Consider the following 26,067-nt stretch of genomic DNA (forward strand, 5'->3'; position numbering starts at 1 on the left):
GGGGTCCCCGCGGGCGGGCCGTGGCCGGGAGCTGCCGGCCGGGACGGGCCGTTGTCCGGCCGCTGTGGAGCGCCGGCACCGCCGCAATGCCCGGCAGGAACAAGGCGACCTGCGGCTACGGCAGCCAGGAGCTTGCGGTGGGCCAGCAGGCCGCGGAGGGGGGCCGCGACGCCGGGGGCCGCTCGCCTCACGGGGACGAGGAGGAAGAGCGCGGGGGGGCCGGTCCCGAACACAACCTCGGTGACCCCGACATCGTCAAGTCGCCCAGCGACCCCAAGCAGTACCGGTGAGGGCGGGTGCGGGAGGGCGAGCCGCCGCCGGGGCAGCCCGGCCGGCCGGTGCGGTGGGCCGGGCTCTGCCCGGGGCCCCGGGAGCGGAGGCCGGGCCGGGGCCGTTGGGTCCTGCCTGCGGTGGAAGGAGGCTGGCGAGCCCGCGGGTCTGCTCGCCCTGAGGGTGGCTGCCCGCTGTGTGTGCGGGCACAGGGCGGGAGGATCGGCCCTTGTGCCAGGCTGGCCGGCGCTGGCTGCTCTCCAGGCACAGCGGTGCCTAATCCAGCGTTAGTTCGCAGCCCTCGGCCGGGCAGCTCCTCTCCAAAGCGTTCAGTGCAAAATGCGGTTTAAGGAATTCAGAGCAGATTCCGGCTTAAAAACTGTTAGTCTTCATGTTTTAGATGAGCTTTAAAGTGTTAACACAAATATATCTGTGAGTTGAGGCAAAGTGCTTTTAGGCTGCCATTTTGCTTGTGTTTTTATTTCAATATTTCTGAGTAATACCCTGAAAAGTGATGAAAAAGATCAACTTCCATGAGCACAGCCCACGGCATCCATGGCCCAGACCCAGCAAGAGACTCGGATGAGAACTCCAGCCGAGGTTGAGCTTGTTGCATGCTGTAAGGCAGTCTGTTCTTGAAAGGACACTCTGACAATTTTTTTTCCAAGACAGAACATTATCCAGCCCTTGTTAGAGCTGTTTTTTAAAATTGATCTTTACTTTTCATGATGTCTAATCTATGCAGCCAGTGGAGAATCTGCTGCCTGAGCCTGGAACTGAAGTTTGGATTTGCAGTGACATTGGCTGACAGTGAGATTCCCTGCTGGCTGCCTGAAGAGGACTGTGTCCATTGGCTCAGGGAGAAGCTTGCTCCCTCCCTTCTTGCCCTACTTCCTTGTTGCTTCCTCTGGATCTCTGCCTGCCTCTCCTGATGGCATTCTTAGTCATGCTACTTTGTGGCAGGCTTGTCCTCCTGCTCTCAGCTGCTGATGCTCTCAGATTCAAAAACTCCTGCCTTGGCTGCCTGAAGCAGCACACTGCTGGATGAAGCTTGGGAAATCCATTGAAGGCTGTCACTATCTATTTTGAGGCTCAGGAACCTTCTCTGCGTGTGAGAATTGGAGAGAGTGTTTGCTTATAGCATAAACTAATACCAGATATTTCAGAATTCCTACTGTCCATTCTTAACAGACTTTTTCAGTTGGAAGCACAGACTTACATCCTTTCAGACTGATTACCATGTGTGTCAAGTGAGCCTGACAGAGCACAGGCATTGTCCTTATGGAAGTGTCTGGAAGCAAAGCCACGCTGAACCTGTGTGATGTCCAGGTGTGATGTCCCAAACCTCCTGAGGGAGTGTCCTGGCAGGTGATGTGATGATGCTTACATATTTTCCTCTCTTCACACTTCAGTGATGTGTGCTGCAGCCCAATCACAGTGACATTAGTGTCTATGTCTGGTGACATCAGTCTTAACTTAATAGAAAATGTCTTCTTTTACCTTCTCAAATAACATCCACAAAACCAAAGGAGCTCTGATGTACATTGCAGGATGTATTTTCAGAAGTGGGTTTGTTGGGACAAAATATTTGTCATGATAAAAGTTTGCTCATTAGAGCTGTAACTGCATAGTTATATTTACCAAAAATGTATGTTTTATTTACATTATTCATATATGGAATTTCATGGTCTTGTCATTTGTGAAATTATAGCATTTCTCTCAGTGTTTACCACGCACTGATATGTATTTCAATATTAACTTCTAAACAATTGTCAAAGAAAAACTTTGTGTGACAGCAATCCTGGTTAAACTTACTCAGGAGATTTTAGCAGTATTTTTAAGAATTTTAATTTTATTTTATAATTTGGCCTTACTTGCATTCAGTGCTGTATAGTCCTTCAAAAAAGCAATTGGACTGTGCTCGCTTCTGTTTCTACCTTATGCCATTGCATTTTTTGTACTGTATTTTGCATCCCAGTGGATATTAGTTACATTTGTCCTTTTCCATTGGACTGAAACATGGAAAAAGTAAAGAACACCTGTGTCAGTGGTGCCTGTGCTCTGTAGAACTTAAGCTGTTTAAATCATGCTGGAGTGAAATCCGAGCACCTCCAACAGCAGCAGCCGTGGTTCAGCCGTGTCCTTGCTGCTGGGTGCTTTCTGTCCTGTGTGCAACAGCCACCAGCCTCCAGATGAGCAATGTAAAATTAGTATAATCTGCTCCATTAGCTTAATGGGGCTCTGTGCAAAGGATCAACAGGAGCTGCTGGATACACCTGGCTGAGCAGCTTTGTGGCACGTTGTTCCTCGGGAGGAGCAGCCCTGTTCTGTTCTCTGCTCTCCACCAGTGCTGGGGGCCCGGGGTTCTCCAGGAGCTGTGCTAACCTGCAGGGCAGAGTTGTGTGTGGAGGAGACAAGTGCTGGTTGTGCTGGGAGGTGCTGTCTGGGACTTTGGCTCAGCTGCCCAGAGGCTGAAGCACCCACGTGTGCATTGTGTGTTTTTGGACATTCAGGAGTGCTGCAGCTGTGCAGTGGGACACCTGCCTGGTGGGAATGGCTCACAAACATGCTCTCAGAATGCAGGAGGATTAACTTTGTTCACAGATGTTCCAGCACTCTCTGTGCCTCATGCATCAGAGCATCCCTGCAAGTTACACAGTGTGTGCTATAGTTTGAATGAGTCAAAATGGACTTGTGCTTGTGGGTAGGGCAGATTTGTCCTGCTCAGCAGTCTTGCAGCAAGGAAACTGGGTGTGTTCATGATCACAAAGCCCTGGCCCAGAGTAAGCTCTGTCACTTACCCTGTGGTGACTGGTCATGAGTCATAACCTTAACACAACTATCAGACATTTATTCATTAGCTTTTTTCATAGACTGATAGTCTAAGAGCTGCATCCACGTTGCAAGGTTCTGACCTGGTACAAACTCAGGGGGTGGAGTAGATGACCTCTAAAGGCCCCTTTCAACAAAGACTATTCTGTGATTCTGTGCTCTGTAACTCAGATTTTTCTGGGAGCATGGGATGTGACCACGGGTTTATTTTATTCTAGCTTGCTTTTTTTTTTTTTTCTGTGTGTTTCTGCTGGATCAGTTACCACAGGTCTCTATCACACTAGTTCATAGGGAGGATGAAGTATTTTCTGGACCTAGCATTCCTTGCTTTCTGCTGTAGGTGTATTAGCCAGTGCAAGCTCCTGGCAGGGATGCTGTGGTTAATTTGACAAATTGTGACTCTGTTCCAGATTTGATGGTAAATGAACACTGATGAGGGCTCTTGTAGTACAGAGCATTGGTGCTCACAGTCCTCAGAGTGAAAAGCTGTAGAAGAGTGCTGCACAGAGGGCTTATGGGGTTTTATTTATGTATACACACACACACATGTTTAAAAACTTCTGTGCATGTATATACACACATACAGAACTGTTTATTGCTTCTTGACAGGAGCCCAGGCAGTTCCCTGTGACTGGTTCTGTAGAGCCTGCTGAGGAACTCTCTCCTTTCTAACACTTGCTGCTACATCTGCAGACCCCATTTATTATAAACTATTGATGAAAACAAATCAAATCAAATGCTCTGGGGCCTACTTAGAAGCAACAACTAAGATCTTCATTCTGTCCCATCATCCCTCTTTCCAAGAGCCTGACAAGCCTAAAAGATGATTGAAGTTCAGGTTTGCCTGTTCTGAGTGCTAATAGCTTAAATGTTTCACAAGGAGAAGAATAAAAGCCAAAATCAGTGAGCTTGACCTTATGGGGAGAAGGGCTTCTGCTACTGCCCTGAACTGCTTCTTACTCCTAGAGCTGTTGAATACCAGAATAATGTTTTACTTTTCCTGCTGTAAAACTGCTCAGTCTTGGCTACCGATGGATTTTCATTAGGAAATCACTCTCAAAGTATTACAGGAAATAACGAAATTTTTGCAATTCTGAAAATTAAGACTTGGGAAACGAACTTATTCATTGCACAAAATTATTCTTTCAGGTATATCAGACTGCAGAATGGCTTATGTGCACTTTTGATTTCGGATTTGAATTACTTGGATGGTGCCCCAACATCTTCAGAAGAGGAGGAGGATAATGATGATGATTCTGAAGAGGGCAGTGATGAATATGATGACTCTGGAGCAGAGATCGAAGATGGCAGAGAAGATGATGAGTGTGATGACGGGGATGAGAATGAGGACAGTGATGGAGATAATGAGGATTTCAATGATTCTGATGACAGTGAATTAGAAGAGCTGGCTGAAAAGGAAGAGACAAGAAAGAGGGGTTGTTCAGAAAAGCAGGTATGTACTTAAAGCTGTAGGATGCAAAAATACATAGTCAAGTTTTCTTGAAGTCTGAAACCTTGTGATTAGGAGTTCAGATGTGACCTTTTTATTGTGCCTGTCCCAGTTGATTCATCTTGTACTTCTGTCATTTTCCTGAAGTGTTTCTTGAAACAGCTTTTACTGAGAATGTTGTATTTTCTCTAGTCTGCAGCAGCCCTCTGTGTTGCTGTTGGCAGCTTCTCTGATCCTGAAGATCTGCCTGGATTAGCACACTTCCTGGAACATAGTATGTATCTGCTCCTGTTTCATCTTCTCCAGCTTCAGTGCAAAAAGGGTGCTATGTAGCTCTGCATTTCTGAAGTATTTAGTATCAATTCCTAATTTGGCTATTTGAGCATTTATTTTCATAAGCTTGTGATTTTATACAAATACTGACTTAGTAAGGAGTTCTTAATATGGGAGAAGGTGTCTCTTACACTTCGCCAAGTGTGCATTAGCTTATATCAACCTTTAGTTGTTACCCATTAAATTGAGGGGAATTATGTTACCTGTGCCCTGGGAGGGCACTGTCAGAGGCCAACTACAGCAGTCACTGGGCAGATCACCCAGGCTGTTGGTATTCAGTAATTTCCTCTGCCTGTGAGCTGTGAGCAGAGGGGTTGCTATATCTGCAGTCAGGATTAACAGATTAATGTCATTTTGGCACTGTGATTTTTTTGTTGCAGTGGTTTTTATGGGCAGTTTGAAGTACCCAGATGAGAACGGGTTTGATGCATTCCTGAAGAAACACGGGGGCGGTGACAATGCCTCGACGGACTGTGAGAGGACAGTGTTCCAGTTTGATGTGCAGAGGAAGTACTTCAAAGAAGCCCTGGATAGGTAACTTTGTATGAATGGTGATTAGGCGTTAATTAATGTCTGTAAGTGCCTCGGGAGCTTGGGTGTAGTTGTCCAATTCATTTTGGGGTGATCAAAGCTGTTGCTGAACTTACATAGCTACCTGCACTACAGCAGTGATACTGAATATAGGAAAGGGCTGTTTTCCTTTGGGTATGTTGCTGGGTTTTTTTGCTGTGGGATTATAGAGGACCCATGTTTAAGTCTTAACACATGCAGCTCTTTGATTGTTTTGGCACTCTTAAACTGGTAGCATTGATGACAGGAGAAATGTTATGCAATGTGACAACTGATCAGAGAGTAAGTGCTCCCAGAATCCCAGTGACTCATGCTTTGAAATGTCTGTCCTGGTAGAGTTACTGTTTTTTTCTAAATTGTTGTTAGTTTATTTCAGGCAGCCTCAAAGTTATGGTACAGTGTGTGTCTCAAAAGGAGACATTTATCCCGGTGCAGATTATTCACTGCTGAGTATCTCTTTTGCCAGAAACTGCTTAACTTGCTGTTTTCTGCTTTTGGAACAACAGAGCTCCACTGGTTGGCATGGTTTCCTTTAGTGAGAGGAATTTCTCATCCATAGGGGTGTAGCTGGACATTTTTGATGCCATAAAATATCTCAGGAGGATAGTAGGCTCCACTGCAAATTTACTTTGACATGAGAGCAAATGTTTGCACATTTTTCCATGTATAACCTAAATTTTACTTTACTAGGCCAATTTCAGCTTCCATTTGCAGATTAATCCAGCTTTTTAAGATGTTTGGAAGTATGAAAGAATCAAAATATAATTGCAAACTGTCAGAACATCTTGCTTACTGCAGAGGAAAACAAATTAGGAGTTCTGTAGGACAGCTTCTCATACAAAGCAGATAAATGAATGCTAAAGATGAATTCTGCTCATTGAAGCACTTGTGGATCTGAAGATATGGAAATACATCACCTTTCAGTTGTCTTCAGTGGAATGGGCCTTCTGGCCATAGAACTCCATCACGGATATATTACTTTTAACCTTTTATTGCTTTTAACCTTTTGCTTCAGCCAGTTCAGTTTTTCATTAAAAAGCCTCAGCGAACAAAACAGAACTATTAGATTCTCTGGCAGCCTTCTGCAAAGTCTCCATGCACAGCAGATCTCTCCCTTTCCAGTGCTCTACTCTCTGAGGATACAGAAGAAATTTATTTGGATCACAATGCTGACTTTTATAGTAGATAATAAAATTGTAATGGATATAGAAACTTGTGTTTCATGATGGTTTGTTTCCTGGAGTTAGGAAGAAACTTCCCCTGTGGTCTTGTTGTTCCTGAGGAACAACTGGGGATTTCCTCTGAAGCATCTGATGCTGGTCCCTATCAGCTCCAGATTCCAGATTAGGTGGAACCCTTGTCTCATCTGGTGTGATCATTCTTAGATGTAAGGCAAATAATCCTGCACCCATTAGTGCCATATCCTGCTGCATCCAACCAATTCAGTGCCACTCTGGAGCTGGGAAGCCCTGCCCTTTGCTTTTGTCTTTCTTTAAGACATTATAGTCAAGAATGACATAGCTTGTAGTAAGTCAAGCAACTTTGTAAACAAAAATAGTAGATGTTGGATTTAATTAGTAGGGTTTTACCCTAGTTTAATAGACACTGAAGAAAAGTATATGAATTTTTCTGTTCCATAGGTGGGCACAATTCTTTATTCACCCATTAATGATCAGGGATGCAATAGATCGAGAAGTGGAGGCTGTAGACAGTGGTAAGTAGGAGAATCTTTTCCTGTATGTTTAGCCCATCTTCTTAAAACAAAACCTACTTTGTAACACTGTTCATTGTTTGTGTTTAACTCCCCATCTATGCACTTCAGTCAACTTCACGTAACTTAACAGAGAGATTAAACTCCTCAATTGAGGCTTTGTGGCTGTTAGACATCAGTGCCTTTTAGAGGAAGAAAGATTGGATGTGGTGCCAGCACTGTGAGAGTTTACCCTTGCATTTTCATTAATTGGAAATGAATAATCTGAAGTGGTTTGGCAGTAACTAGCAGGGCAGTTACATGAGCATGTGAGCAAAATGTCTTTAAGCTCCAGCACAGCCCCAGAGCTCTCTGCAGTCCTGTGCAGAGTAAATACAATAAGTTGAGGTGATTTTACTTGTCTCCTTATTCTAACACCTGAATAGCTAAAAAGTCACTTCCCAGAAGGAAATTAAACCGGGCACAGAAGCGAGTGGTGTGTTGATTTTCTTATATGTGATGGATACTCCAAGACTGTCTCTGAAATGTCACTGTTTTAGGAAAAAAATAGATATCCCAACTAGGTCAAATATTTATTCCAAGTAATTTTCTTTATCTGTCTTCTGACAAGGAAAAGTAGGTGATTTTAGCTTTGAATTTAGATAAAAGTCAGTGTAAACAAGGACCTGCCTTTGAGTTAAGGTGTGGTTCTTCAACAGCTTCAGCCATTTTACACCTTGGTTGTGCAGAACCAGTCCTTCCCTTGCAGTGACACCGTGGTAATGTGCTGCCCAGGAAATGGTGTCAGCTTGCTGCACTGGCTGCAAGAGAGCCCAGCCACAGGTGTTAGTTTACAGCTCTGCTGTACATGGTTGTTATTACCAGCAAAACAGGAATGGGAAAATGCACTTCAGGAGGGTGAATTGATTTTGGCAGAGTCCCATATTTAGATTAGTGTAAAGTGGTTGTAAAACTGCATTTTTAGAAACTTATCTTGCTCACCCTTCAATTTCTTATTTCATTATTAGGCTAGGGTTTGTTCTGTGTGACATATGGTAGAAGCAGTTTGTAATTGTTATCTGGCTCTTACTGCAGGGCCTGATCCTGTATAATATTCATGGCTTTTTGTCCACATTGAACCTTACATAGAGCATTCAGACAGGACAAGTTGGTGCTTTACATGCTTTTCCTTCTTAACACTTTTTTTACTTCTCAGCAATTTTTCCTCTTATTCATTTCCTCATTCATTCCTCTTATATTCATTATTACTAGCAAGTCTTCTTTCTTATTTCACTACTTGATTCATATACCAAAAGAAATTCCAGACTGCATCTATGTGGTATATCTTCTTTTCAGTTTGGCTGGGATTTGTGCTTTGTTTTGTGGGAACATGATGTCAAACTTTGATGCATGCCACTGCAAATTCTTATAATTAACAGAGTATCAGCTTGCAAGGCCCTCTGATGCAAACAGAAAGGAGATGTTATTTGGGAGTCTTGCCAGGCCTGGACATCCTATGAAGAAATTCTTTTGGGGTGAGTCCTGAATTTCTGTTATAAAATGGTAATGATACTTAAGCTTTTAACCACTTAGAAGTTTAAGTGGTTAGATGCACTAACATGAGCTATCATATCACAGCAACCATTAAACTTGTTGAGAAGAGTTCAAGGAATTATGCATTTTACAGGAAAGTGGTTGGGAATAAAAGCAGCTGTCTCCTTTTTAAGATACTTTTCTTTTTGGTACTGCTTTTTGCTGATGTTATAACTGGGTCCACAAGGTGTATGATTATGGAACTTCCTCTTAACGCAAAGGTGGTGCTCTCTGAGTCATCTCCATCTTGCTTAAGCTTATATTTTTTTTCTATTATAATTTCCTGGAAAAATAAATTATTTCTAGTTGTATGTCTAAGGAGGCTTTTCAAAGTAAATAATTCACTGTTGAACTTCTGGGAGTTAGACCTTCACAGTCATGTGAGGGGAGCAGAATGGAGATTTGTCCTTCTCTTGGACAATCCAGTCCTCACTCCCTCACCCTCATGGTGCTGGTGAGTGTGTAAATAGCAATGTGATTGCTGAGTTCTAGCTTTGAAGTGTAGTTTGTTTTCATACATGTCTGTGGTGACGTACATGGAACTTCATATTTACTCCTTTTTTTCCCTCTACTGTTCTGCAAGTTCCATTGGTGAGGGAGTAGCTGGGAACACACAGTGAGCTGGAACCTGTGGGAGATGTGATAATGTAGGAGGACTCTGACCTTCCTTGTCATAAAAATATCAGCTGTCCTTTGGATAAGAACCAGAAATCAGAAAATACCCAGTTTCACATGACACTCCTTTCACTCCAAATTTTTGTTAGGCATTTTTAATGTGCTTTACCATGATTAGACCTAGGGAGGAAAGTGAATTCTCACTGTGTGTGTTCCTGCTGTAAACACTGTGTGGATAACTAACCCTGCCTCCCCTTTGATGTTTGCAGGTAATGCCGATACACTCAAGCATGAGCCAAAAATGAAAAATATTGACACCTACACCAGGCTGAGGGAATTCTGGCAGCGCCATTACTCTGCTCACTACATGACTTTGGTTGTCCAGTCTAAAGGTAACATCAGTTGCTCCTTAAAAACAGCCTCATTGCTGCTGTTGGTGCTTTTGGAACCAGCCCAGCTGTATCCCAAGCCAGTCTAGTGGCTTGTCCAGTCCTGCAGAGGGTATTTATATGTAGATTTTAGCCTGGTTTCCAAATGAAACAAGGCCTGAGCAATTTGGCTGTTTTATTGTCATCCTGCTGCTTCTTGAGAAACTTTTTGAATGGGTTCCATATTAACACAGAAGGGAAAATCTCAAAGATAACATTTCAGAAATAATCTTGTAGCAAGGAAGAGTCAAACCATTTAAATAAAGGCTGCTGATTTCTATGCCATCAACAGTGAAACTCTTTAGCAACTGATGGGGAGACTGAAACTGAATCTCCCAGTTGTCTTGTTTGTCTAGGAGTAGAGGTTCTATTTTTTTTCCCCCATAGCTTGAAAAATTCTATACAAATGGATTAGAATTTTATTTCAGTGGAGAACTGCAGACCTATTGATTGTTTCTGCTGAGAATAGAAGAAACACATTTCTCAGAAGTTATTCAAGTTAGGTTTGTGTTTAGGGAGGAGTTTTGTTGAATGCTAAAACTGATTAGAATTCCCATCTCTAAAATGAAGATGGTAATAATAGAGGCATTTTTTCTTTTCTTCTCCTTTGCTTTTAATTTTGGTCTGGATAGTAAACTACTTAGGATGCTGAATGCCTCTCGAATAATCATTAAGCCAGTGATGGATTGTAATATTTTCTGTGGTGTTTGGGGAAAAAATGGTAGTAACTGATAGCCAGCCAGGTCAATTTTGTATTTCCTTCTCTTCTAAAACAAACTCAGCAGTGAATCCTCCCTCTACCCCATCCAGCCTTTTTTACTGCTGTTGTTTACATATACAACATCACTTTTGGAGTTCAGAATGGTTGCTTAAAGAAACAAAGTTTTTTTTTTTTTTAAATCCTTCTGGTTTGTGACTTATTTCCCTCAGAAAAGAGGATGAGGAGAGGGAATACTTAGGACTGCAGGGCTGCGTTTGAGGGGAAAATTCCTGTGTGTAATCTGGAGAGTCAAGGAATGAGTTGCAAGTCCTGGTGATTTTGTAGATCCCTAAGACAGTAATTTCTTCTCCCAGTCCCTCCAGACACTACTGAACTTTAAATCCCAGTTGTATCAGCCTAGGATTTGATCACCCTGCACACACCCAGAGCTGTGACCACAGATACAGCTCAACAAATGTTAAGAATTGGCTCAAACCATCAGCTTTGAAGTTTATAATTTAGAACTTCGCAGTTTTCAAATACAATGACTTGCAGCGTCTTTGAAATAACTGAACTGATGGGATAAGGTAACTTGTCTTAGATCTTGAGGAAATTGTATTTCTGTTGGTCTTCTTTCTTTTTTAGAAACACTGGATACATTGGAAAAGTGGGTGACAGAAATCTTCTCTGAAATCCCAAATAAGTAAGATTCATTTGATGCGTAAAGACATTGCAAATGAAAAAATTATCTCTTCTTAAAATGACATTAAAAAAACCTCTTACTGGAGAAACAAAGGAAATTACCATTTGTTAATTAACATTCTTATCTGGAAAAAAAAAAAAGGCAACTTTTTAAATTAAAGACCACTGTTAATTGTTCCAGGAAGGCTTTGTTTCTGCTTAACAATTATTTAGGCTGTGAGCTGTGTGGTGCTAACTTGAAGCAATGTTTGCTTAATATATGCTGATACCTTGACTTTGATAAGTCATTCAAACTTAGGTTATCATTTCACATTGCTTATCTTTGTTTTGTGTCAAAAATAATTAGAAGCAGAATTAATTAACACTGTATCTGGAATTTAACTGTTAGGGTAGCAATGAGTTAGAAATAAGTCTTTTTTATAATGTTTCACTCCAATATGCCCTCTAAAAAGGGGGTTCTGTAAAAGCTTTGCTAACTTGAAAAGCATTTTTTTCCCTTTTGCAATATGTTTGTTTCTGTGGTGCTTGGAAATGCTCTTGTGAGAGCCTAATGCCATTCAGAGACACACTTGTCTGTCCTGGCCACAGCCCTCCTCATCCCTCCTGCCCCACAAGACAATCCATCAGCATTCCTTGGGGCCAGTGTGAACTCAGGATGTTGTTTGCTGTTCTGGACTGTTCAGAAGCAGGTTTTGTGCTTCTTGTGTACAGAAGGAAGGGGAGGTGTTGGGGTGGTATCCACATCTTGGTAATTGCTCAGTTGTGTGGGCAGGCTGCCTCCCAGGGTACCTCCCTGGGGCTGGGGGGATGCTGGGCTGCACCCTTACAAAAGGGCCCTTCCCAGGCTCTCTGGTGCCCTGTAAAACTCAGTCCTGATGCCTTTGACCTTGAACCCCTGCCAGTAATACCACACTTCCATTTTGCTTTTAAGTGGTTTACCCAAACCCAGCTTTGGCCATCTGACTCAGCCTTTTGACACACCAGAGTTTCACAAGCTTTACAGAGGTAAGTGAAATGGATTTCAATGTTTTAAATACCTGAATACTGAAAGAAATTTTCTCTGGATGATCCAGATACTTTGTAGACTAATTCTGTGTGGTTTAAAATAGCTTTTAACTGTTCTTTTTGCATTATGTAAAACTACTTATCTCTGTCTTGTCATGTATATTTATAATTAATCAATTTATTTGTGTCCAGTTGTTCCAATCAGGAAGGTTCATTCATTGACCATCACTTGGGCACTTCCCCCACAAGAACAGTATTACAGGTACACTGTGCTGCATTTTATTTCTACCTGGTTTATGCTGTGAATAATTCATTGACTTCCACAATAAGCCAAAGAATTGTATTTACTTGTCTAACAGATTACTTTGGTTCAGCTAGGGGGACATTTTAAAAATGAATTCAACTGCTGCAGATACAGTTCCCTTTCCTCACTGACTCAGATCAGTCATTATGTTCTGAACTCCCACACTTTCAGCTTATTATCTTAATTCTGCCTGAAGATGCAAAACTTGCCCTGAAAAAAGAGACAGTGCATATTTTAGTCATTAGCTCAGTGATTTGAATTCTTTCTGTGAAATGTGTTACCTCCTGGCATCTAATCTCCTCCAAACTTTCTCTTAGGGTGAAGCCTCTTCATTATATTTCCTGGCTGGTGGGACATGAAGGCAAAGGCAGTGTTCTTTCTTTCCTTAGGAAAAAGTATGTGGTTTTTAAGCATGGTTATTAAGTGCTTTGATCTCATTCAAATACAGATAAACTCTATTTTGTGTATTTATATTTTCTATAGATGTAAAAGCAGGCCAAGCCTGCTTTTTGTATCAGTGTTTTATAGTGATATTCTGTAAGGTGATGATAAACCCAAGTAAGAAATAAATGGGGTTTTTGTCTGTGATTCATGGATCAGCAGTATCTCTGACTGATCTTTGAGATCTCCAAAAGGTTACTTAGGTTTTTCATTGTTTTTCTTGAGTTTTCTGTATCCCAAGGTCACATCCTTAAACTGGCAAAGCTTTCTGTAAATGGTAAATGTATTGAAGGCCTCTGAAACAAAGATACACTGTAATATATTACTTTTAACTAAGCTCAACCAAAGCTGGAAGGATTAATTAATAAGTACCTTTCACTCTTCCATAGGTTTTGGGCCCTTGCATTGTATGGAGGAAATGGAGAGACAGGATTTGAACAGAACTCCACTTACTCCATCTTCAGCATTTCTGTGACTTTGACTGATGAAGGTTACAAGCATTTCTATGAGGTATGGTGTCCTACAGCTTGTTTTTCCTGCTGTTTCCCTGATGTCTGGAAAAATGAATTTGTTCCTTTCTGTCTGCAGGTGGCCCACGTTGTGTTTCAGTATGTGAAGATGCTGCAGAGAAGGGGACCAGATCAAAGGCAAGTGTTTGCCACTCCAGCAGATATTTGTGGTGGTGTCCTTCTCTTTTATCCTGTTATTTGTAGTGTTTGTACTTTTTTTGAGTTCCTGGAGCATAAACAGGGAGTCACTAGTAAAGCTTGTCTGTATGGAAAACATGTCAGTTTAAAAAGAATTTTTCTAAATGCTTATGCTTATTTATTGGTGTTTTCAGTTTCACTTAGTGTGATGTGATTCCTTCATTTTAGTAAGCTGAACTAGTGTAAAGGTCAGGTGCAGTTCTGTGTTCATTTTAAATAAATTGGTTGAACCAGGTCTGTGGAAGTCAGGACTGGGTGTTCTGGTGTTAGCCTAAATATATCTTAAATTGGTATCAGATTTTGACTCTTCTTAGTTAACTCTCTTTCTCTTTGGAAAATAGAGGAACTTTCTGCCAGTTCTGAGAAATGCCATTTTGAGAAGTGCATTTAATATTGGCTTCTGTGTTTTGTACCTGAATGAATCATCGATCTCACCATTGATGCCTTTCCTAGAAGGCTCCTTTTTTAAGATTCGTGGTAAATGACGTGGAATAATGGAGAAAGTCCACTTTTATTATCTTCTTCCTCCTTTGCAGAATATGGGAAGAAATACAAAAGATTGAAGCTAATGAATTTCACTACCAGGAACAGGTATTTATTCACTGTTCTGACATAGGTAAACCATGAAAAGTAATTACTTTTTAATTTTGAAACACATTTTTAAAGTTCTATTTGAGAAGAAATACATTGTGCACTTAATGAGGCTGTATTTTGTTGAAAGGAGATGCAGTCTAGGCAGAAAAATATTGAGATTTTTCCCTAGCAGAATTTAATGTAGATTTTTCATTCCTTACCTGCTAGGTAGACTCTTTCAGTTTAGACTTTCTTACTCCTACTACGTTTAGCCATGTTCTGTTTTTTTACTAGGTAACTTGTTTTTTTTCTTCGAATGGCACTGAAATCAGCAGGAACATAGATTTGTGTGTGCTTTTGTGACAGGGTTGTGAATCCCAGGGACAGAAGAATGACTTAGGCATGGCACCCCAGTTTTCTGCTTGGTGGAGGGAGCTGTGCTAGGAGTGATGGTCTCAGAGGCAGGGCTTGGCATGAATGGTTAGGGGCCGCCCAGGAGAGGTTTAATGTTTCCTCAGATGTTTGGTGTCTTAAGAAATCCTTGGGCATGTTTCCCACTACATGTACAAGACACAGATGTGCCACACTCGGCTCTTTCCAGGTGTACTGTGCTCTCTGTCTGACCCAGAATCTGTACAGTCCTGTGCTGGCTGGTGCAAACAGCCCAAAAGCACTTAACAAGAAGCTGAGCAGCCTGGTCCTCAAGGCAGCCTTCCCCTGCTGAAAGGGGAACAGGAGAACCTCCCCCTCCTCCCCCTGCACACCATGGCAGGGAGCAGGAGAAAGGAGCAGAGCCAGAAGTACCCATGCAGCAGCAGCAGTTCCCTGCCTTGTGCTTTCCAGGTCACTTTAAATCTTGAATTGTTGCAGGGCTCTGCTTGTGTCCCCCGGAGGCAAGGAGTGCATTCTGCTGGGTCTTTAACTTAGTAGATTCCATGACTGTAAACTGCATAATCAAAGTTTCTTCTACAAAGATGATGTGTCAGGATTCTCAGAGGAGGCTGAATATTAGATATGGTTATGAAATATATTTAATTTAATAACTGAAATGAAATGCCGTAACAAGCACAGCATCCAACACATGCTCAACGTATCTGACTATTCAGGCTCTTCTCAGAGCAGAAAATTGATATCTTGGGTTTCTAATTATGTGACAAATAGCTTTATTTCTTTGCTTGCAGACAGATCCAGTTGACTATGTGGAAAATCTTTGTGAGAACATGCAGTTGTTTCAGAAAGAAGATTTTCTGACAGGAGACCAGCTCTTGTTTGAATACAAGCCGGAGGTAAATGTTCTTTGAACTCTGATTATATGTTTTGATGCAAGGAAAACATGTGCATACTGTGTAATACAGGCATGTGTACAAGCATTTGTAATTAAACATAATGCAGGCACAGGTTTTGTATTAATTGAAATGCTTGTGTTCAGAAAGCAGATCTGTTTTGTAAGCTTGTTATGTCTTGTTCTTCCTACATTCCAACTGAGAAATCTTTGCTGGCTCAGGCAGTCAGGGCTGCATTTAAACTGAAATATTGTCTGGAACTTGTAGATCATTGCTGATGCCCTGAACCAGCTCAGCCCTCAGAGAGCCAACCTGGTTTTGTTGTCTGCTGCCAACGAAGGCCAGTGTCACCTCAAGGAGAAGTGGTTTGGGACTCAGTACAGCATGGAAGGTAAAACAGCAGCAAGAGCTGAGAATGTCTGATTCCTGCATTAGAGGGAGTGAAAGGGTGACAACACCAAATACAAGTGCATGGAAACAGGGAGATGAATCCTCAGTGCTTTACTGAGCTCACCATTAGTCTCTGTGCCACCCAAACCTGCTGTTTGTTTGGTGCCAGTGGATTCCCAGTCCTGCAGCTCCTTTGGGAGGCAGAGGTCCCAGTGAGCTCCACTTGGCTGCCATTCAGGGGAAGGAGCACCAGCACAGGGTGTAGGGGGAACTGGGTTACTGAGGCAGACTTGGTTTGCTTTTTAATAGGCCTGCTTCAGTCCTGCTTCAGAAGATTTTTTTGTAGGAAGGGATTTAGGAAGAATCCTGAGGAATGGGGTGATGTTAAGAAACTCCTGTGATACTGCAGATCTTTCTGGAGATTGGGAAAACATGTCTGGAAGTAGGATGGCCTTCCCTTCCTGTTGAACTAATGCATTTCATGGTTTTTAACAGATATTGACAAGTACTGGAGTGATTTATGGGACAGTGACTTTGAGTTAAATCCAGATTTGCACCTTCCAGAGGAAAACAAATACATAGGTAAGACACCTGGGCATGAGTGAAATCTTCCCCAGTGATTTATTTGAGATTTTGCTGTGGTTTAGAAACAACATAAACTGGTATCAACTGGTTTTGCAAATTAAAAAAACATGAGCATTCTGTTCAGCTGGATTTTATTTACTCTTCTTTTATTTATAAGCTTAAGAACTGAGTTATTTTAAGGTATATAAAATTACAGATGATATAACAGAGCAGGCCTCACAGTCAGTGACAGTTAATACAGAGCTCCAGACACCTTAGAAGAGAATTTTATTTGCTTAATCCTCCTGTTTCTGAAAGCATCTAAATACCATCTGGCTTTGTTGCCAAAAGCAAATGAAATGAAAGCCAGGACTTGTATCCTGGGTGGAATGTGATGCCACCACTTCTGCTCTGCTTCAGCCACTGTTCTGGTGTGGAAGTCAAAAGGAGATGTTCTTTGGGTCCAGGAAAGTACTGTAACAAATAATTTAGAAAACTGGAGGGGAAACGTGTATTTTTTGATACTTTTGAAGACTTAGATGAATGTAGCCTGATTGTGTCTGTGAAACACACTGACATGTGGTTTTGGTGTGATTTTTCTCTTTGCTAGCCACTGACTTTGCTTTGAAAGTTGCTGACTGCCCCGAGACAGAATATCCAGTCAAAACACTCAGCACACAACAAGGCTGTCTCTGGTACAGGAAGGATGATAAATTCAAAATCCCAAAAGGTAAATGCCTGAGGGCTTTCTGAATAGCAAGACCCTGTTTTTACCAGCTGGAATTTATTTGAAGGCAAATAACCTGTGGTAGTGTTCACCATTTAAACTGAAGTGCTTGCTGTCAGCTCTTCCATGGTCCTTCTGATATGTTTATTAGCTACAATAAAAGAGAAGGAGGTGAGCTAAGACACCCTGCTGAAACCTCAGGTTGAAAAGTGGAATCACTGAAATTTACTGACTTTTGAACAGTCTTGTGAGGACAGGATTGGGCAGACAGAATATGCTGCTGAGACAAGGGCTTGAGAAGGAAGGAGCACATTAATTAGAAGGGACATAGTCTCTTCTACAGGAAGATAAAAATACAGCCTGGATCAGAGACAAGGGTGTAAAATACATTGCTGCTTTCAAGCAGAATGTCACAGTTTTTAGTGTCTCTTAAACAGATATTCCTTGAAGTTTTCTTTCTCTATTTATGGTGGTCATGCCATGGGAGTATTCTGCAAAGCACAGCTTTGTTTTCTACTATTTGGAGTTCAAAGGGAAGATTTTTGGAGTAAGAAGGAGAAGACATTTAATGATTACTTAAAATAAGAAAAAAAGTGTTACATTTTCATTAAACTCGAATTTTCACCAAAGAGCAACTTGATGGAAATACATCTGAGTTCAGAAAGTTGTCACTTTCTGTACAATTGCTCATTGAAATTTCCTTTTCCTCCCCAGGTTATGTTCGATTCCATCTGATCTCTCCATTGATACAGCAGTCCGCAGAGAAGTGAGGATTGTCTTGTTTATGCTTACCTTGCAGAGTAACTAAATTACCATACCTAGTGAAAAATGGGAAGACACTTTGATTTTAAGCAGGAATAGAATAAGGTGTTGTTTTCTCACATCCTTCCACCTTCCTTGGGGTTTTATCTGCAGTTTGGTGATGGTGGCTCTGCAGCAGGTCCTGCCTGTAGCCAACAGATGTGTCAGGAGTTCATGGTGTGGTATTCTCCAGGGCATGTAACAGCAGCAGTGCTCAGAGAAGGAGCTGCTCCTGAAAAGAGCAGTGCACAGTCGTGTCCTGAGCATGTCCCAGCATCCTGGGAGCCTTGCAGCAGGAGGAGAGGCTGCAGGTGCCTTGAGAAACCAACTGTGGGTCAGGCAGAGCAGCTCTGTGTGCAGTTCTGGGTCTGCTGCACTTGGCTTGCCTCAGGCTGCCATGGCCACTTGTACCCAGTGTCACAGTGCTGCTGTCGTAAGGCTGCCAAGACCTGCACAAATCATGTTTTGGGAAAGGCTTTTTAAATCTGTTTTCATGAGGTGTGTTAGTTTAATCTTTGAATTGGAATCCAGACAATAACAAAAACCTGAAGCCAGGGACTGCAATTTCCAGGTTGTATAGCCTGCTTTGCTCTAGCTTATTATTTTTTTTACCTTGGTAGATAAATAATCATCTCATTACTCAAGTATTGAGCATAACTGAGTCTATGTGTTCCCCACACTTTACACAAAGTATAATAATTTAATTTGCTGTGATTTTTTCCATGTTTTGAGCACTGTCTTGTTAAAATGTGCATTCTTACCTTGAAGTAATCTTAAATCTTGTGAAGTTGGAATCTTTCACATTGCAAGGAATAACTGAATGTCCAGATAATTTTTAAGTAGTGTCATGTGCTTTTTGCACAAAGGGAAACCTGCATTCTCTATTTCTAATAAGTTTTTGAAAAACTTATTTTTGAATCTCAGGTTACACATTCAGTTTCTGTTGGAATTGAACTGCATTTACTATCAAGCTCATGGGGCTTAACTTTCATATTTAGTCCATCCTTTTTTTCCTCCAGCATAGTGCTGTTTGATACATTTGTAAACATCCTTTCCCACAACCTGGGGGAACCAGCTTACGAAGCAGATGTGGCTCAGCTGGAGTACAAGCTGGTGGCTGGAGAGTATGGCCTGATCATCAGAGTGAAAGGATTCAATCACAAACTACCTGTAAGTTCTGCTCCTCCCCTCACTGCTTTTGTGCCTGCAGCTCTGCAGTGTGTGTGCTTTTCTGGAGCTTTGAATGGTTGGATGAGGTGCTTTAAATAGAAGAATTGGTCTCTGGCAGGGTAATGCAGCAAATGTGCTGCTCTTTCTTGTGCTTACATGTATAAAGATGGAATTGTGTGAACTTACACAAGCTCAAATTACTGACTTCGGGCTGACTTAAATCTTCCTTTTAAGTAATAACTGTATCTCCATTAAAATTTTAACAGCTTTTCCTATGAAAAGAGCTTTGTGTCTCCCATGGCCATAAAGAGAATTGGAGCCTTTCCATCTCCAAGCTGTGCCATTTGCATGATGTCTGGGGAAGGGTATCTGAAAAGAGATTTTGGTTTCAATTTGACTTTGGAGATCCAGCTTCTGAACATGCTCATTTTGGGTGCAGATTTTCTGTGATGTCTTGCTGAGAGAATTGGGGGATCCCTAAATGCCGGCCATGTCAGACCTGGCAGGCACACAGTGGAGAGGAGACAACCACCAGCTTCCATTGCAAGAGCTTTGCTGGAGCTTTAAGACCATTAATCACCTACCAGACTTAGTAATAGGAGTTTTAATGGAAAAAAGCCAAATATGCAAGCAGCAGGGTCTGAATATTCTCTTTTTTAATCCTGAATGATGCCTCTGGTGTGATGTCATTGTGCTGGTAAAAGGAAAAAATGGATTACTGTATACAGAAATGTTGGGGGTTCCAGGCTAGATTTGTTTCAATAGAATATGGAAACTCCTATTGATTTGGGATATTGAGCTTATTCACTGTGTAAAACACTGCCCTTCTGAAAGGGTCATTTGGGATAGAAACATCTGGCACAATGGAGGAATGTGCTTTAGTAATGCTCCATGTCTCAGTGATGATTATTTTATTAATGATAATTTATTATTATTGTATAGCATTAAACTAAACCAACAAAACCCCCAACTTTTAAACTGTTCTCTTTACAGCTTCTATTTCAGCTCATCATTGATTACTTGTCTGACTTCAGCTTTACTCCAGCAGTTTTTGAAATGATAACCGAACAGCTGAAGAAAACTTATTACAACATCCTCATTAAACCTGAGACTCTGGCCAAGTGAGTTCTGGGGGAGGGCAGCAGAGGCTGAGGCTGAGCTGAGGAGCTGAGGGATCCCTGCTCTGTGCTCCCAGGGCTTGTTCCAGGCTTTGCTCACAGCTGGGGAGCCCCAGCAGCTCTGCAGCAGCGGGTCAGACGCGTGGCCGGACCCGACAGCCCGGGAGCCGCTGTCCGGCAGTGACTGGAGCCAGCAGGGGGGAGGGCACGGTCAGCCAGGGCTCCTGGGAGCCTGTCCCTGTGTGCAGCCAGGAGAGGCATCCCTGGCAGGCAGCAGCTGCTGAGGTGCTGTGCTGGTGTTCCAGGGACGTGCGGCTGCTGATCCTGGAGCACGGCCGCTGGTCCATGATCGACAAGTACCAGACGCTGATGAAGGGGCTCTCCATCGAGGCCCTCTCCGCCTTCGTCACCGCCTTCAAGTCCCAGCTCTTCGTGGAGGGGCTCGTGCAAGGGAACTTCACCAGCAGGGTGAGTGCAGCCTGGCAGTACCAGTGCTCACACTGGCCTTTAGCACCCTGAACTCTGATGCTGCCTCTGTTCTGGCAGCCTGGAGTCTCGTGGGTACTGGGCAGCTTCACCTCCAGCACCTCAGAAGTGCTTGTGGGGATAAGCCAATGGCACTCGCCAGTTATCAGTTTGAACAGAAATTTCCAGGAATTTGGATTTAATCTGCTGATAGGAAAAAATGTAGTGGATATCTGTAATCTATTTCTCCTGTTGCCACCATTTTTTATACTGTTTGGTGTATTGATACATTTGATATGGAGAAATTCCCACAGTGGTGCCACAGGAGGAGGCTTCCCTCAGAGCACGTTTATCCTGGAAATTTGGCTGCCTGCATGGTTTGGTTAAACCTCACAGAGTGCCAAACAAATGGAGTAAGGATAACTGGTACTATTTCTTTGGCTTGTGCCTTCTCCTTCTGGAGACATTACAGTGCAAAAAGCAGTGTGCAGACTGCAGTGTGGTGCAGAGGAGGCTGGAGGGACTGGGGACAGTGTGAGGAAGCAGGGAGCAGGACAGCTCAGCTTTTCTTTGCTTGGGGCTCACTCTCTCAAATGCTGCCCTGGGGTGTGTGGCTGTAATTGGGGTAATAATTCTCTTCTAAATAAATCTGATGTCTTGGCTTTCTTCCCTAGGAAGCAAAAGATTTCCTGAATTACGTTGTTCAGTGAGTATCTCTCGAATCTTTAATTGCTTATTATATGGAAGCTATAATCAAGATTCTTTTCTGGAGGATGGAGTCAGAGTGGGAGTGCTGAAAAATTCCCTTCTTCCCTGTGGTGTTTGCAGGAGGTGGCTTTGATGGTGGCAGTTTAAGCAGACGTAGTTCTGGTTTGGGGAAGGGGAAAATAACATCAGACCAAGTGTGTGAATAGCTGGGTGTTGCTCTGGTTTTGGCCAAGATGTGAGCAGGTGTTTGAAGCTGTGCTGTTTGTGCTCCCCAGGAAGCTCCACTTTGCTCCCCTGGCTCATCCCTGCCCTGTGCAGTTCCGGGTGGTGGATTTGCCAAACACTCACCTGCTCTGTAAGGTGAAAACTCTCAACAAGGGCGACGCCAACTCCGAGGTGACAGTCTACTACCAGGTACCTCTGCTGGGGCTCTGCTGGCCTGGTCCCTCTGCCACCACTCCTCCTTCAAACAGGCTCTGCACAGGGATGTCACAGAGGGGACACAGACACCTCATGTGAGCACAGGCCCTGTGCCCCAAGGCTGAACCCAAGTGGAATTCCCTGTTGGTGGGGGGTTCCCTGAAACCATCACCTTCCCTTCCTGGACTGGTGCTGGGAGCTGGCTTAGTGCTGTGGTGGCTTCCTTGTGTCCCCAGGTCTGATCTTGGGTGCTGGGCTGGGCCTGTCCCCTCAGGGAAAACCAAAACTTCTCATCTGTCCCTGCTGTGAATTGTCCCTCAGTGCTGCAGTCCAGGCTATGGTGTGTGGCACAAGTCACCTTGGCCTGAGGGATCACATTAAACTCATTTTCTTTCCAGTCAGGTGCCAGGAACCTGAGGGAATACACCCTGATGGAGCTGCTTGTGGTAAGTTTGTGTTTGTGTCTCCTAACTCAGCACAGTGTCTCCCTGAACACTGCTTGGACCCGAGGCTGACTGGCCCCAGTGTGTTCTCTTGCTGCCCCTGGCTGAAATGCTTGGTGGGTGTCCCCAAATGCTGCAGCAAGGGACACTACAGGAGACTCTTCCTGCAGCTCCCAACCCACTGAGCCCTCTTAACGCAGTGGTTGTGGCTGGCCAGGGGCACTTCAGTGTCCCCGTGCTCTGTGTGGAGCCCCTGAGGGGCTGCAGGGCAGTGTCACCTCTGCTGTACCTTTGTGCTGTTTCAGATGCACATGGAGGAGCCTTGCTTCGACTTCCTGAGGACCAAGCAGACCCTTGGGTGAGTTCACTGGCAGGAATTCTCCTGCACCTGCTCCTACACTCCTGCTTTGATTGTTCTCTGGTGGTTTTACTCTGGGAATCCTTCCTGCACAGTGGCTAATCCTCAGTTACTGTAATGGAAACAGCAACATCAACACTTCAAAACCAAAAGCACCCATCAATACAAGGTGCAAGCCAAGTTGCTTTTGACTTCTGTAACAATTGCATCTATTACCAGTGTGTTACCTTGGAATTATTCAGCATAAAGTTGTTCCTTGCACTTCCACACTCAGTCCCCCCTTCCCCAGGGCTGTTTTCACACAGCTCTGGTGCTGAGCAGCCTCCCTCAGAGGAACCCTGCTACCTCAGGAAACTGGAGCAGGCTTTTCACAGCTCTGGGTCTCTCACTCTGCTTAGATGAGTTTGCAGGAACCCAAATACAAACACTTCCAAGTTTAAAAGGATTTCCTAAAGCTGAGAAAACACCAAAAAGCAGCAATGCAGAAAATAAAGAAAATAAGATTATTGCAAATTTAGATCTCAGATTTTTCTGTCTAAAGTACCAACACTACTTTAACTTGCAGCATGTCCTGTAAATGAAAAGTTAATTGTGCTTGTGTCTTTTTTTTCTTTTAAGCTACCACGTGTATCCCACCTGCAGAAACACTTCTGGGATTCTTGGCTTCTCAGTCACAGTGGCAACCCAGGCAACTAAATACAAGTAAGTGCTCTGTGGGGTAAGTTTTCCCTGGCTGTGGGAGTCACCTGCTCCCAGTTAAGAGCTCCCTCCTGTTTCAGGCCACAGAGGGATTTTTTAATTCAAGGGGATGTCAGAAGGGACACTGCTGAGAGTCACAGTATCCTGATTCAAAACCAACACCTGAATAAAACAGTAGCATTAGGCTTGTTAAAAACTGCAGTGGTCCTGACTTGAATAGTGAAAAGTAATCTCAAGACTAAGAATATCTATCTAACTGTTCTTGTGGCTCATGCTCAGCAGGCACAGCACTGTTTTGGTTTTGTTCAAACCTGGGCCTTTGAACTACAAGCATTTGATCTGCCAGAGCTGAAGGGTTATTTGGAAAATGTGCCACTTAAAATAACACTGTGTCAGTGAAAGCTCAATTAGCACAGTGCTGCCTGCCTCTAATTTTTACATTTGGACACTTCCACTACTGAGGTCTGTGTCATCAGTGAGGGTTTCAATGTGTCAGAAACCTCTGGATCCATCACATCACATTTTCTTTCAGTCCCAACCTGTAGCCCCTAACTCTGCAGGGCTCAGGGCTGCAGCTGGGGACACCAGAGCAGCATCACAGCAGTGGCTCCTGGGGTGCCTGGGCACCTGAAATCCCTGTGTACAGCTGAAAATGAGAGCACTGCAAAAACTGACCACCAGGTGCTCTCAGATGAGTTTTCAGGGGATGACAGAAATGAGCCTGTCACTTCTTCATCATATGGGGGCTGCTACTTTACCCCTTAATGTTGTTTTGTGGATTTTTTTGGTTTTTTTTGTTTTCCTGCCTAATTTAATTATTTGTTTCTCTTTTAGTTCTGAATTGGTTGACAGGAAGATAGAGGAGTTTCTTTCTTGCTTTGAAGAGAAAATCAAGGATTTAACTGAAGAGGCTTTTAGCACCCAGGTAAAACTTCATCTTGAAAAGCTCTTCTTTGAACTGCATGATTCAGTTACAGCTATGTGGTGATCTTCTGAGGTTTTCTGGACAAAGGCCTCACCTTTTGAAACCTGCCTCTTGCTCTGTTCTGCTGTTGTTCTCTATGCATCCATTCTCTGGCCATTTGTAGTTAAGCTCAAAGAGCAAGGTCCTCACTCATGTAATTCAGCTTTTCTTTCAACTGCAGTGACTGTGATGGCAAATTAAGGTAGTTTTAAACCCATTAAAACTAATTGTCTTTTTCCCATGCAGGTAACAGCTTTGATAAAACTGAAAGAATGTGATGACTCCCACCTTGGGGAAGAAGTGGACAGGAACTGGAATGAAGTGGTGACCCAGCAGTACCTGTTTGACAGGCTGGCACGGGAGGTGGGTGTTCTGCAGCTGTGGGACACAAAACCACACTGCTGTTGCAGCAGCTTCAAAAGCATAAATGGGGTTTATGCTACTAGTAACACACTGGGTCTAAAATTACATGTTATTTTAAAAAAGTTCTTTTATCCAATGGAGTAGAGGTTACAGAGGAAATATTTTTGTTTAAAATTATTTGAATTGCCACTGTGTTGCTAAAATCTCCTTCCTGTGGGTTTCAGATTGAAGCTCTCAAGTCTATTACACAAGCAGACCTGGTCAACTGGTTCCAGGCTCACAGAAGCGACCAGAGGAAAGTGCTCAGTGTACATGTGAGTGTCTGTCAGCTCTTGCTGCCACCTTCAGTAAGCAGGGTGTGGTAGGGATGAGGAGAGAGAGGGAGAGATCTGTGATGTAACTTTTACTGTGGTTATCCATATTTTTTTTCATTTACAAGTAGTGTTCTTGTTAGAATTGCATTTTAGTATCAAGTTAATTGTCAAGGCAGAGAAACACTGAATGAGATCACAATTTCTCTTCTGGTACCTTTTTTCCAGGTGATTGGATATGGAAAGCATGAAGGGGACTCAGAGGTGACAGCTGTCTCAGGACAGAACTCATCTGGTGAAATACCTCATCTTGTTTTATTGCCCCCCTCTGTGATGCGTGACATTACTTCCATCAAGGACATCAAAGCCTACACATCAACGCTGAATGTTCTCCCTTACCACAAAATATTGAAATAAAACTGATACCTTGCCCTGCCCTGCTGTGTAATACAGGTGCTTTCTGCAACATCAACATCACAAACCTATTTTTATTAAACCAGAGCTGTAGTGGTAGCTGGGATGCAGATGCCCATTCAGACACTGAGGAAGCTTTCCTCAAGTTTCCAGCCAACCTCTCATCACCTTTCCAAGTTCATTAAGAAGAGACACAGCCCTGACTTCCCCAAGGTGCCACGTCCTCCTGTCCAGCTATCTGGAGCTTGCCTTTGTGTTCAGCCTGGCTTGTACCATCCCTGCAGTGCTGCAGCAGCTCAACAGCAGTGACAGCTCCTCAGGAAAGGATCTGCAGCATCCCAGAGCAGTGACAGTGGGTGGGAAGGGGAGAAAAGGCTTCCATCTCACACTGCTTTTTTAGTTTTTCTGTATGTGCAACACAGACAAAATTAAGATTAAATCAAATAAAAGCTAGACCTAACTGTGGAGAGAGAAGTAGTTTGATTGCTACATCTAGCTACTTACTCAATCATTATTAACTGTAGCAAAATGCAGAGGTTCCTGATGTGCTGCCAAGGCTGGATATAGAGTACAGAAAACTTCTCCTGTGGATGCTGCAGATGCTAATTCTGCTATTTCATTAACTACTTTAAAAAGTATAGGTTAAGCTAGCTGCA

The 26,067-nt window shown here is 43.1% G+C and overlaps 1 protein-coding gene across 1 annotated transcript; it reads left to right on the forward strand.

The window, feature by feature from the left end:
- On the forward strand, positions 1-25,433 carry NRDC (nardilysin convertase). The gene is made up of 31 exons (XM_021529254.2): positions 1-286; positions 4,252-4,555; positions 4,745-4,826; positions 5,266-5,419; positions 7,096-7,169; positions 8,585-8,680; positions 9,623-9,745; positions 11,127-11,184; positions 12,115-12,188; positions 12,381-12,450; positions 12,810-12,887; positions 13,323-13,443; positions 13,522-13,580; positions 14,177-14,231; positions 15,395-15,499; positions 15,764-15,887; positions 16,382-16,468; positions 17,061-17,180; positions 17,892-17,943; positions 18,998-19,148; positions 20,142-20,269; positions 20,572-20,734; positions 21,406-21,437; positions 21,715-21,853; positions 22,258-22,305; positions 22,608-22,660; positions 23,279-23,362; positions 24,194-24,284; positions 24,570-24,686; positions 24,911-25,000; positions 25,226-25,433. Exons 1-31 carry the CDS (start codon positions 87-89, stop codon positions 25,412-25,414), a joined length of 3,321 nt encoding a protein of 1,106 aa, XP_021384929.2. The 5' UTR covers positions 1-86; the 3' UTR covers positions 25,415-25,433.
- Positions 25,434-26,067: the final 634 nt, after the last annotated feature.

Source organism: Lonchura striata, chromosome 9, assembly GCF_046129695.1.
Source record: "Lonchura striata isolate bLonStr1 chromosome 9, bLonStr1.mat, whole genome shotgun sequence".
NCBI lineage: Eukaryota > Metazoa > Chordata > Aves > Passeriformes > Estrildidae > Lonchura > Lonchura striata.